General features: G+C 34.3%; 1 protein-coding gene across 2 annotated transcripts; it reads right to left on the reverse strand.

The window, feature by feature from the left end:
- Nucleotides 1-6,475: 6,475 nt before the first annotated feature.
- On the reverse strand, nucleotides 6,476-12,289 carry LOC108199602 (protein SMAX1-LIKE 6). Of its 2 annotated transcripts, none has more exons than XM_017367500.2 (3): nucleotides 10,563-12,289; nucleotides 9,580-9,835; nucleotides 6,476-8,571 (listed from the first exon to the last, which is right to left on the reverse strand). In XM_017367500.2, the coding sequence occupies exons 1-3, from the start codon at nucleotides 11,735-11,737 to the stop codon at nucleotides 6,694-6,696; spliced, it is 3,309 nt and encodes a 1,102-aa protein (XP_017222989.1). In that variant the 5' UTR covers nucleotides 11,738-12,289; the 3' UTR covers nucleotides 6,476-6,693. The 2 variants fall into 2 exon arrangements, with proteins under 2 accessions (XP_017222989.1, XP_017222991.1); XM_017367502.2 differs by having other exon boundaries at nucleotides 9,592-9,835; nucleotides 10,563-12,285.
- Between the last annotated feature and the right edge of the window lie 284 nt (nucleotides 12,290-12,573).

Below are 12,573 nucleotides of genomic sequence, written 5' to 3' on the forward strand. Positions count from 1 at the left end.
ATATATATATATATATATTTATATTTACATATAATTTTATGTATATTATATATATTTAAATATATGAGAATATATGTATATATATATTACTATATGTTTATATAAATATTATCTATATATATATTTACATATACTTTTCTTTATATATATATATATGTTGGCCAACATTCAAGAGAGGGACTCCTTATATGGAGTTACATAGTGCGCCACTATAAATCATCAATTTTATTATAAATTCTGTTATAGAATACATATAAAACGTGATTCTAATATAAAATACTATAAAATAAATCTATTTTAAGTAATTTAACACTTAAAATTTGATTAAAAAAAGTATATTTTTGAACTGATTCTACAACAGAATAATTCTGGATGATTATTATTCTGTTATAGAATAATGTTGAGATATTGCATAATTTTAGATGATCTTTGCAATAAAAAAATTGTATAACTTTGTTTTTGGTTTAATAATCAAAATTTGCAATTATATTTCATAAAAAATATAATAGAATATATATTACGTATATATTTATAATGGTGTGCTACGTAACTCCATATAAGAGGGTATGCTATGGAGTGCTACCCTATATATGTTTATATATTTATGTTTATAAATAACTATATATATCTCTATATATTTATATATATTTGTATTTACATATAATTATATATTATATATATTTGAATATATGAGAATATATTTAAATATATGTACATATATTATTATATGTTCATATAAATATATATATATATATATATATATATGTGTATATATTTATATATACTTTTATTTATTAATATAAACACAACATAATATAATATATTATATATTATGCATGCACATTGATGATGTCATGCGTCTAGGGCACCCTAGGGTTTGCATGTGCATGAACCCACAACACAGTATACACACATGCAGGATGCTCGCTCTGCCCCAGTTAAAACAAGGAGAGATAACAGTGAGATTCATCACTGTTGGGGCGCAACTTCATGTAACTTAGAATGTTTCTAAGTACAAGTATCACTCTCCCCTGTGATGCACTGTATTGGCGCAACTTTGCTCCAAGTGCAAGGTTTGACCTAGGCGCAACATTTGACTTCATCTATGAGCAATGGTGGCGCAAGTTTAAACACTTAGAATAAATTCTAAGTCATCATACAATGGACACAGTGAACACCTCCTTGGCGCAACTTGTCAAGCGCAAGTTTTGACTGGGAAAGTCAAAGCGCAAGTTTTGACTTGCACTTTCCTCTCTCTCTTTCCTGGCGCAAGTTTTCAATACATATATGTATATATATGTCTTTGGCGCAGCTTTGGACATTTGTGTTTGTTCTGGCGCAAGTTCAATTTAACTAACCACAGTTAAATTGAATTCGTCCAGGACGAACTCAATTCGTCCAGGACGAACTCGTTAACCATGGTTAGTTTGTGAAAAGTCTATAAATACTTGAGATGTGAGTTCATAATTTGTAACACACTCTTCACCACCTTTATGGTGGAATGGCTTTGTGCCTTGCACACTACTACACATAAATAAATCATAGCTTAGTTTTGTAATATATATATATTTAGAAGCTAGGGTTTGTGAGTGTACGTAGTAGTAGCCATTGTAGCCAACCTTCGGGTTTGGATTTATAGCACCCATCGAGGTATTTATCAATATACAGATATACCTTGGAAAATATTGTGTGTTGGTTTAATATTTTCATATCCTCCCAATAAATATCCGGAGCACGAAACCCATTACAGGACTGCAATTTATTTATCCGCAAGATTCGAAAAAATTTTAAATTGTAGTGAGTATCGTATTCAACCCTCCCTTTCACGATACTTTGGACCTAACATGCTCCTCATCTCAAGATCCAACAATCTCATGAATTTGAGCAAGGTAACGCGATGTTTCAACACAAACTTAGAAATTACCCTAGTTGCGGGGACTCTCGAATCGAGAAATAATATTTTAGACTGGCTAGTGTATTAATTTATATGAGTATGTTAAAGTTAAAAATATTAGTTTGCACGAATAAGTTTAGTGGACGTGAACCTTTAAATTTTAGGACTCGCAATTATTAAAACAATCATGAAAATACACTTGTACGTGAAAGTGTGGTTATTAGTTTAATTATTTATTGTGCAAAAAAAGGACTATTTTATTAGCCCTGAATTTAATAAAATTTATAATGCAGGAAGTATTAACGTCGTAGCTGCGAGAATTCTAGAAATTCGTAATAACATTTGGTGTGAGCTAGTATATTTAATTTAAATATATGTGTCAAAATGAGAGCTGCGTTTAAACGAAAAATATAATAGACGCAATTATTTATTTATTTACTGACTCGTAGGTGAATATTACATTTTAGCCGAGATGATTATTCATCTTTATTATTTTATAAATTTTGGGATTGGCCCGAAAATATTAAAATTGCTAATAATATAATTATTGAATTATTTTATACGATATTTAATTATTTTATATTCGCATTTATTAAAAACTGATACTAGAATGATAAAAGTAAACGAAACAATTTACGAAAAACACGTAGCGTTACTTGGCACCCAAGAAATACAACTTGGGGCCCAAGTAAACTTGCAATTAAGGATAAATTAAATAATCATTAAGAAGTTAATTGTAATTAGTGATAAATATAAAAAGCCAAGAATCAGTTGTTTTCACTGTAATTATATACAAAAGAGAGAAGTAGAAGTTGTGAAGGTCAGGAGAGAACAATCAGGAGAAAAGTTAAGGAAGAAGGAGGTTTAATCGCAAAATTTTAGTTTAAAAGAATATATATTCCGGTGGAGCCAATTGTATATTAAATATTGGAAATAATTCAAGTTAAGGATGCTAGGAAAGTTTACTATCCCTTTCTTGACATGAAGTTTTTCGTGCCTATTTAATAATTTTGTGAAAAGTGTTGATTGTGAAGTTATTATATTTCATACCATTGTGAATCGAGAAGATATCTAAGTTTCATTTTGAAGGCTTTACAAATATTGTTCTTATATTACTTTCTATAATTCGAGCCCTCCCATTGTTCAAGAATGAGCCGATCCTAATAACTATCATATTTTGAATCTTCGAAAATTGGCGTGAATACATTGCAGCGATGATCTCACCACAATTAACTTACATTCTTTTTGAGATCATCTTATCCTTTGGAATTTAATTCTTTTAATTATCTTTCACTTCCACCTTCGGGTAATCTTTGTTATGAGAAAGGGGTGCATTGTTCGCACTTCTTTGATAGAGGTGAATAGTAATGATTGAGAAATGTTTGTTTGGGAAAATTTCCTTGTATTCGGAGGAATTTGTTCAAGCTGGTCAACACAAATTTACTAAATTCGTGGAAGAGATGATGATTTTCTTGACTATCTACTGTGTGTGGATAGTTTAGGGTTACGAATGTTGACCCTTATGCTAGCAAATGAGAGTGTGAAGTGTATCTTATGCAGTTACGATCCAACTGCTAAGATTACACAGGAGAACGGGAAACACGAAATGGTTCTGATCGAGCCATGTAGTGTTACCGAAGGGCAGAAGACCAGCATTTTCTTTGCTTGAAATTGTTTTGTCATTTGATGGTAACTGTTTCGTTGCTTCGACTTGAATTGTCTTCTATGCTTTATTCGTATATCCTGCTATTTGTTGTTTTGTGCTATGTGGACTTGCTGGGCATTTATTTGCTCATTCTTGCATCTACTTTATATCCTTTGAGTAATAAAGAACGAGTATAGCACAACTCAAGAGAATCTCCCGGAATTGAGTATTAGCAAGGGCAAGGAGAAAGCGCATGACCGAAGCTGAGGCTGCTGGACTACACTGCTTAGTAGTACCAACTATAGTTATTATGATATTCTGTAATCAGACTTGTTATTATGTAATCAAGTTAGACTTGGTAGTGATGTTGTAAGACGATCGACCCTGGACTTGTAGGGTGAGAGTTATGTTTGTAAGATATTATATTTATGTAATGCAAATGTTGTTGATCCAGATGTCTAGTAGCGAGCCAGATCTGCATGATGCGTGTCTGGGGACGTCACAGGTTTGGTATCAGAGCTGTAGTTATATCCTTAGGCTTTGAGAAATCCTAGGAATATAACAAGCGAGTATGACACAAAGTATAAGATAGGTACCCTAGATGAACCTATCCCCATATGTTAGAGAACATATGTGCCAAGTATACTTTTAGCAAAGGGTTAGTAGACCATACAAATATAAACATTTATAGTTACGAGCAATGGTAGTAGCCAACTATTAGTAATGATGTTTGTTGTATTATGTAGATGTTAGGTTACGAGGCTGATTCTGATCCATCGATGGTGATTGAGATGATAAGATAGCGAGTAGGATTCTTCTAAATAGATATTAGAGCCACTAGCACCTGAGATCATTAACTCAGTATCTCTCAATCAGTGCATCACCCATACAAAAATCGATAATACTAGAAATGTAAATGATGTCAAGATGATAAAGAAAATCTCATATATTCAAATTTGGTGTTTCGAGTAATTTCGGTACTGTACAACTCAGTCTGCACAATTAGGGGAGAATCAACGACAAGTTACACCAGACACAACAAAAAACCGCCTTAGAGATTAAACGAAATACCTCGACTTTTTTTAGAACAAGCCTGGGTCAAGTAGCAGTGATTCGAAGTAGATCTCCCTTTCTTTTTTTAAAGTTGGTGGTCGTGTGTGAATTCTTTCAAGAAATGGGACGACCTTATTCGACATTGTTGTTTATTCTAATCCTGAAAGCGGAAGAGCTGGTAAAACTACGTGAAACCCAACAAGGTTTGTACAAAAAACAGACATTTACACATTTTTTTTACATCCGAAAAGGTAAGGATCGTGTGAATTGACACCGCGACAATGGTATAAGTTCAAAAATATTGTGTTAAATTCTTTTAACACAATGTTCGATTGTTAGATTAAAAAAATTTAATAAGATAGTATATGTGTGAGTTAAGGTTGTTGAAATATAATATGTGTGATTGATTTCTATTTGGATTATGTTCAATATTTGTCCTTTGTTATGGGTTTCATAAATTGTAATTCGATTATCTTTGTAATTTTGTATGTAGTTAAATTTGTTACTAATTTAGTTTAATAAACTGACTTAGTTAATAAAATTGTATGTTGCTATTATATGAATGTTTTTGTGTATCAACGGTTTAATTTTGTGCCTTTGAGGGAGTACCATATTTGATGACTTTTTATCGTATATAACGATTTTATCTTTATCATTAGTTAACAATTTTGTGTCATGTATCGTTACCTAACAGTTGTCTTTGTGTGTGGCTCATTTCCCTCCTTTCTATCTATTTCTTTCATTCCTTCCTTCCGCGGATCTTTTGCTTTTTAGCTGGATTTTCTCTTCCATCATTAAAATTTTATTGACTAAATTTCCGCGGATTTTTTGTCTTTTAGTTGATTTTCTCTTCAATCATTAAAGTTTTACTCCCTCCGACACAGCCAAGAGTATATATTGGGAGACGGGGACGCGCCATAGATTTTAATGCTTCAATAACGTGTAGTTCTATGACTTATTTTTAAAATTTTCTTTTTTTTATAAAAATATAATTCATATTTTTATACAAAAAAAAGAAAATTTTAAAAATAAGTCATAAAACTATACTTTATAAGAGTCTTCAAATGTGTGTTAAGCAGTTAAAAATAAACGTATACAATAGAGTGGGGACGGAGAGAGTATCAACTAAATTTCTTAGACCGTCTTTGAATGACCTTCAGTCTGAAGATGGACTTTTTTGAACGAAACTTCTCATTTCCTTATTTGGTCCACGGACTTTGCATTTTTTTCAATTATTTTCTTTTCAAATACTCCCTCTGTCCCCCAGGTAGTTTATCTTCGGGACGAGAGTTTGACACGCAATCTAATATTTCTAGAAAATATAGTTTCGTGATTTAATTTTTAATCTTTTTCTTTAAATAAAAATTTAATATTTGAATTTTTATACACAAAAAGAAAATCTCAAAAATAAGTCGCAGAACTATATTTTATAAGAGTCTCAAAATGCGTGTCGAGCAGTGAAAAAAAACTGTAAAGAAATGAGCGGAACGGAGAGAATATTAAGATTTTTCCCAGGTCATCTATGCATGGCCTTCGACTTGAAGGTGGATTTTATTTTTTGAATGAAACTTCTGTTTTTCTATTTTAGTTATGCGAATTTTGCATTTTCTTTCGGGTGTTTCCTTTTCAAATATCAAGATTTTTAATCTAGATTTCCGTCCTTTTTAAATTTTGCCCTCTGTCTGTTTAAATGAAAGAGTTTGTATGAAAGAAGCTCTTCCTTTTGCTATTTTATCATCTTTGTATGTAAGAAGCCCTTCCTTTTGCTATTTTATTTCGGTATAATTCATTGACGTCTTACGGGAAAAAAAGAAGAAGAAAAGCATGATTCGAAACCTGATGAACTTTGTAGTAAACATTCGATGAAGATTGAACAACATTAATGTTGAAACAAAGTAATATCATAACCATTTTACGGGACATACACATTAGCAAACTATGTTATGCTACAAACAACAGCATACTGCTGACATTTTAGAACTACACTAACAGATACACAATCTGCTATAGCAATTTAAGGATATACAATCAAACAAAAGTGAATGCTATATATAATGCTGCACATGCAACTAATTACAACCAAAAAATATACGAGGTTAGGTCACTGGTTCATGATAATTCTAGCTGGCAGTAGAACACCCTGAGTTTGTTCTTGAACTTCACAAGGAATTACTTTCACGACGGATCGAGAATTAAGATTGTACCTCTTTCGCGCTTCTACAAATGCCTGGCCAAGAACCTGGTTGATCCAATCATCAACTTTGCTGCTGTCTGATAGATACACGGTTGCAAGAATCTGCTCCACAACTTGAGAGTCAATCTCTAGTGAACCCTCTGATCCGACTATATTATGGAAGCACTGAGTGATCACCTTCAGTTTTTCTTCTGCAAGTGCATTAAAATCAAAAGGCTTGAATATAACTGTTTCATCTCCTAGGGTGAGAAACTCATCCAACCATGCCTTAGAGTTTTCAGACAGTGGTTCACGATCAGAATTCTCCATGTCTGTCGTTTCACTTTCTTCAGCTGGGAGATTCAAGTCCAAGGAGATCTTTGTTGCTGTGTGGGGTCGCTTCACTACTTCCACGGCTTTGTACTGTCTAATCATTCCATCATTACCAACTAGCTTCCTTTTGTTTAAGAAAACTGGTATTAATGAATCATCCTTTCTTGTGTTATTCAACACCCTTGTATTTTGGCTTATGACACTGTCCCCAAGATCAAATCCAATTAGTATCTGAATCGGTTTTCCCTTGGCAGCAACAACATTTTCCTCTAAATAGCCGCAAGTTTCTTTTGTAGAGAGGAAGAGCTTTTTCCCTTCAATAGACCGTGAGGTAGCGATGAAGACTGCGTTTCCTGTGCTAACTTCTCTTCCATGAGAGTCCAATAACCTCCCACTCTTTAAAGCATATAACAAGCTACTCTGAACCTGTGGATCACTTCTATCGATATTTTCAAGAAATACAACAGACAAGGGTCTTCTCCTCAATTGATCAGTGATGTAATCCACCATAGTCTTTCCCCTGAATTTCATATCACATTTATTCTTATCTTGCCAGCCAATAATAGAGTTCGAATAATTAATACCATCTTTAAAAGAGAGATCTACACATATTAAGCTTTCGGTTCCTCCATATAAAATTTCTGCAAGAGCAACTGCAGTTTTCTTCTGGCAAATCCCATCAGATCCTAGGAAATTGAACCATACATCTCCTCGGCTTGCCCCTTGCCGCTTTCCATTTCTCGATTTGCAACGAGCTAAAGTTTGACTAATAACACCCATTGCATCTTCCTGACGACCAATTTTACTGAAAAGAGAAGTGTAAAGATACTTATAATCTTTTTGATCATATTGCCCATATATTTCAGAACTGGGGCAGGACAAAGTGTTGGATGCATTCTTTTTGGTACTTGCAGCAAGCACGTCACTGTTTTTAGGTAAACAACCAGAAAAATCCTGCATAAGATTTCTATGACACTGATTAGAAGATTTCTCTATCACCCGGCTAGAACTCAAGTTACTTCTCAATCCTATATCTGTAGTCACTGAAGCTACTGAGGTTGGGGATGTCAAACCTTCAGCAACATTAGAACAAGACCAACTCTTAAGAGGAGATTTGAGGCCACATTGCTCATCTAATTCTGCTGTTTCTCGGAATCTCACATTTATGGTTTTCGGATTTGCAGTCACCTGATCGCTTGCTTCAGCAGTAGTAATTAGCTCTGCATCTGTTAATCTGCTTGAGTCTACAAATTTGCATCCACTTACAGCTGAAGATGCATTTGCATGTTGGCTGGAAATGTTGCCCTTCCCGTCCTGAACAACCTGAAAACCCATGATAGATGGAACTTGAGAATATACACGATAGGTATCTGGCTTGGCCAAGAATGGTGCAAAATGAAGACGCTGGCAAATATTGTCCCATTTCTTCTGTAACCGGGCAACTTTTGCACTCAGTACCATGCCATCATTGGCCTGCACTGAATGGATGGAATTAGCATTCATGTGAATATGTGTATATATATATAAATATATAGGTGTGTCCATATATATGCTAATTTAACTTGCAAACTATAGACCAGGTGAATGACATATGCATTCTTAGTGAATCATATAATGATGTATAATAATTGATAACTTAACCATTCATTCTACTGGTTATATTCATATTTAATGAATCCTGTGCGGCTTTAAAGTAAATCTTACAGTTGTGTAGAGTACATAGTTTCAGATGTTTTGTAGTATAAAAACGACTTACTTTAGGGAGCCAGCAAAAATTCTCTTCGGATCAGATATATCCCCCAGGTCGTGCTTTATATCTTGTGGCTAAAGCCACATAGTTTTGTTGAAAACTATGTACAGTAGAGCCTTGATAAATGAATATTCGATAAACGAGTAACCTCGTCAAATGAACAATCTTTTCTAATTCCAACATAATATTTTGATAGTGTATTTTTAACCTTGATAAATTAATAAAATTCTCCGATCCCAAGGGACAAGGGTATTCATTTACTGAGGTTTAACTGTATCTTTCAAGAGCCAGAAGTTTCAAGAGCCAGAAGTTTTGAAATATATCTAGAATTAGTGTTAAAGAAAAAAATTCCTGTCAATAGACTTTCTACAAGGTACAAACTACAAAGACCTAACAGACGATTATACTACTGAAAGGACCGCCAGTTGAACCATAAGGCTTGTTTTTTGCCTGACAATATATCGGCTTATAAAATACCTAGTGTGCTGCTGTAGTAGGGGTATTAACATATGGAAATTAATCTACTTCAGAAGAGCCAGAATGGTTATATATTGCATGATTATTTTTTTATTCCGCTTGTGGGAGATGAACAACAATTTTGGTTAAACAAGTAACCATCTAAATGATTCTCTTTGTAAAGCTCCTATATACGAGGCTAAACAGAATCATAAATCTCAAGTCATCAGTCATCAGAAAGACAGACTAGATTACAAGTCAAATATTAAGCTTACATTATAACAGACCTTATCATCTGATGCTCTAGTTGAGTTAAGCTCAGGCCTCTCCAGCCAAGAGGGTAAACTAGATGGGAACTGATATGCCACTGAAGCTGTATAACCTCCATCTGAAAGAGCAGTTACTTCTTGTTCACACTTCTCGTTACAGAGGTGGCAGCGGGATACACAGTTAGCTGATCCGCTTAATGGGAATTTGACATCTGGAGGTGTAGGAAAGAATCCGCCAAGTGGTACAAAGGAATCTGTTAAACTATTAATATAAAAGAATCTTAAAATCATTTCCAAGGTCCAATATAATGTCATAACTTGAAGTATATAAAGGAAGATGGGAATCTTCAATATGTTGATAATTCATATATCAAACAAATAAACCATAAGTTGTTTTATTGGTCAGAATAACAGAATTTATTCTACAAGCCCAATAAAATCCTAACAGAACAAATCCTTCCTTTAAAGATCTTAATGGTTAAAGAAACAGCTCCTTCGTGTTGCCTGAATAAATATGAATATATGAGGAACATTTTAGCTTGATCTATAAGATATCAGAACCCTAATAGAGATTCTGGTAGACTTGATTACTAAAATTGTGACCTTGCATCAAAAGAAATAAGCAGACAAGAATGAGAAGTAAATATATAGACAATCTTTACTGTATAAAAAGAAAAGATCAGCAATATGTCACTGAGGGAAGCACAGAAAGATATTATCTTATTATATAAAATAGTTAAAACAATAGGTTAAAGATAAGAGATCAGAATAATATCGCACATACCATACAAAAGCCATACCCTTGCACTATACAAAAATAAATTAATGTTCAATTTAAGCTTACTTACTATATATTTTCACTAATCAGTACAATAGCTTCCTAATATGCTCAGAAATTTGATAGAGTGACATAACAAATATGTTTCTAAAATGTTTATTATAAAATAACAAAACGACAAAAAACAATAGTCCATACAACAAACTATTACCTTGATCTGGGGTGAACTTCTTCCCTGGAAGATTTTGGAGAACTCATAGGTAGAACCTGGAGGTCCCAATCCTTCTCAATAGACGGAAAACCTTTCACAAATTTCAAATACATCTCATACTCCAAAGCAATTCCTATAAGCCACAATCTACCCCGAAAAACCTCCAATAATCTCGACAATTCATGAACAACAAACGTCATAGCCTCAACACACACTCCACCTTCACCGACAAACCCCTTCAAGTCTCCGAAATTAATAACAACGCCAGGTCCAATACCCTCCTCCACCATTCTCCTCACCTCACCAAACCTTAATTTCACACTCTCCAAATCCCAACAACCAACCTCTTTCTCAATCGAAATCACACTCAACCCACACAACTTAACCGGAAACTCACCACTCATTCTCCTTCCCTCCAAATTACCCAAAAACTTCTTCAAAACATCACTTGCATAAGCCCCAACAAGCACCGGATTCCTCCATTTCTCCCTCACAAGAATCTCACTAATCCTCTTAAACTCAGCATCACCAGAATCATCAACCAAACCAAATCCAGAAAACGGAAAACTAAAACCCCTCAAACCCACATCAAATCCATCATTATAATCACACAAAAACACCGGATTCCCCCTCTTATACCTAAAAAACTGATTACTAACAGGCCGTAAAATCGCCAACTTGACATCATAATTCCTAAAACCTGCCTCCCCAAATACCCTACTAACAATAGGATCATCAAGAATCGAAACAATCAGATTCTTCAACTCAACTTTCACATTACTCACCAAACTTTGAGCCTGTGATTGCTGCTGATACACATAAAAATTCTCAGGCTGCCTCCTCTGATTAGCCTGAGACCTCTTAATAGCTGCCATGAGTGAGTTTGACACTGGTGGGTCCCCCTCCATATCTTTTTGAGTTGGGAGCCTATCAAGTGACACACTCAAGCAAATCTCAAGGGCTTTAAATTGCATACGAGAAGTATAACTATTAGTCCTTGTGCGTGTACAAGCATCACGCAGAGATGAAGAGGGCAGTGACAAAAGTGCTGACACTGTGTGAAGCGACGTCGTTTGAGTGTGCTTCCTCCGCCGTGCCACCGCCACGGCGGCGTCTAGAGTTGAAATTGATTCCTGGGTCAAGCATTGCCGGGCTGTACTCACCGGCGTTGGCATAATTTTCACAGATAAAAACAAAATCTTTATATATTATTAACAAAAGAGCTGCTATAAAAACACAATCTTTATATATAATTATCAAAAGGGTGCTATAAAAACACAGTTTTTAGGTAAAATCATCAAAAGGGTTCTATAAAAACACAATCTTTACGTTAATTCAAGAAAAGGGGTGCTACAAGAATACAATCTTTATAGAATACTAGCAAAAGGGTGGTATAAAAACACAATCTTTATATAAAACTAGCAAAAGGGTGGTATAAAAAATACAATCTTTAGGTAAATTGAAGAAAAGGGTGATATAAAACTGCAATCTTTAAATGTGATGAAGAAAAGAGAGTTAAAATAATGGAAGGAGGAAGGGGTGCATGTATGTATAAAATATATGGGGAAGAGAGGGAGGGAAATATGCTAAATGTGTCCATTAAGGAGCTTTTTTGAGGCATTGAAAGTGGGGGCCAAAAAGAAAGTAAGTGGGTTTTTGGACTAAAGCTTGTTGCTGGTGCTCTTCATACAGTCGTATTGTTGGATGTTGATGGTGTGTGTATTTGTGTGGGGACTAATTGATGAATGGGGAAAAGAAGATCTTCATCTCTGATCATAGATTCTTGTTTCTTGTTAGATATTTTATATCAGAACCTTTCAGTTAAGTGGAGAACTTGTTATATTATTCATTCCGGTTATTGGCAAGTCATTAGTCAACACTCAACAGGGTTAAGGGCTTGCTAAATTCGAATGGTTTAGCTGCTGCCTACTGGTAAGTGGGAATAAAAACCAGGGGTGAGCATTCGGTTCGGTTAATCGAAAACCGTACCGAATAAACGAAATTTTTTGGT

This window comes from Daucus carota, chromosome 8 (assembly GCF_001625215.2).
Source record: "Daucus carota subsp. sativus chromosome 8, DH1 v3.0, whole genome shotgun sequence".
Taxonomy (NCBI): Eukaryota; Viridiplantae; Streptophyta; class Magnoliopsida; order Apiales; family Apiaceae; genus Daucus; species Daucus carota.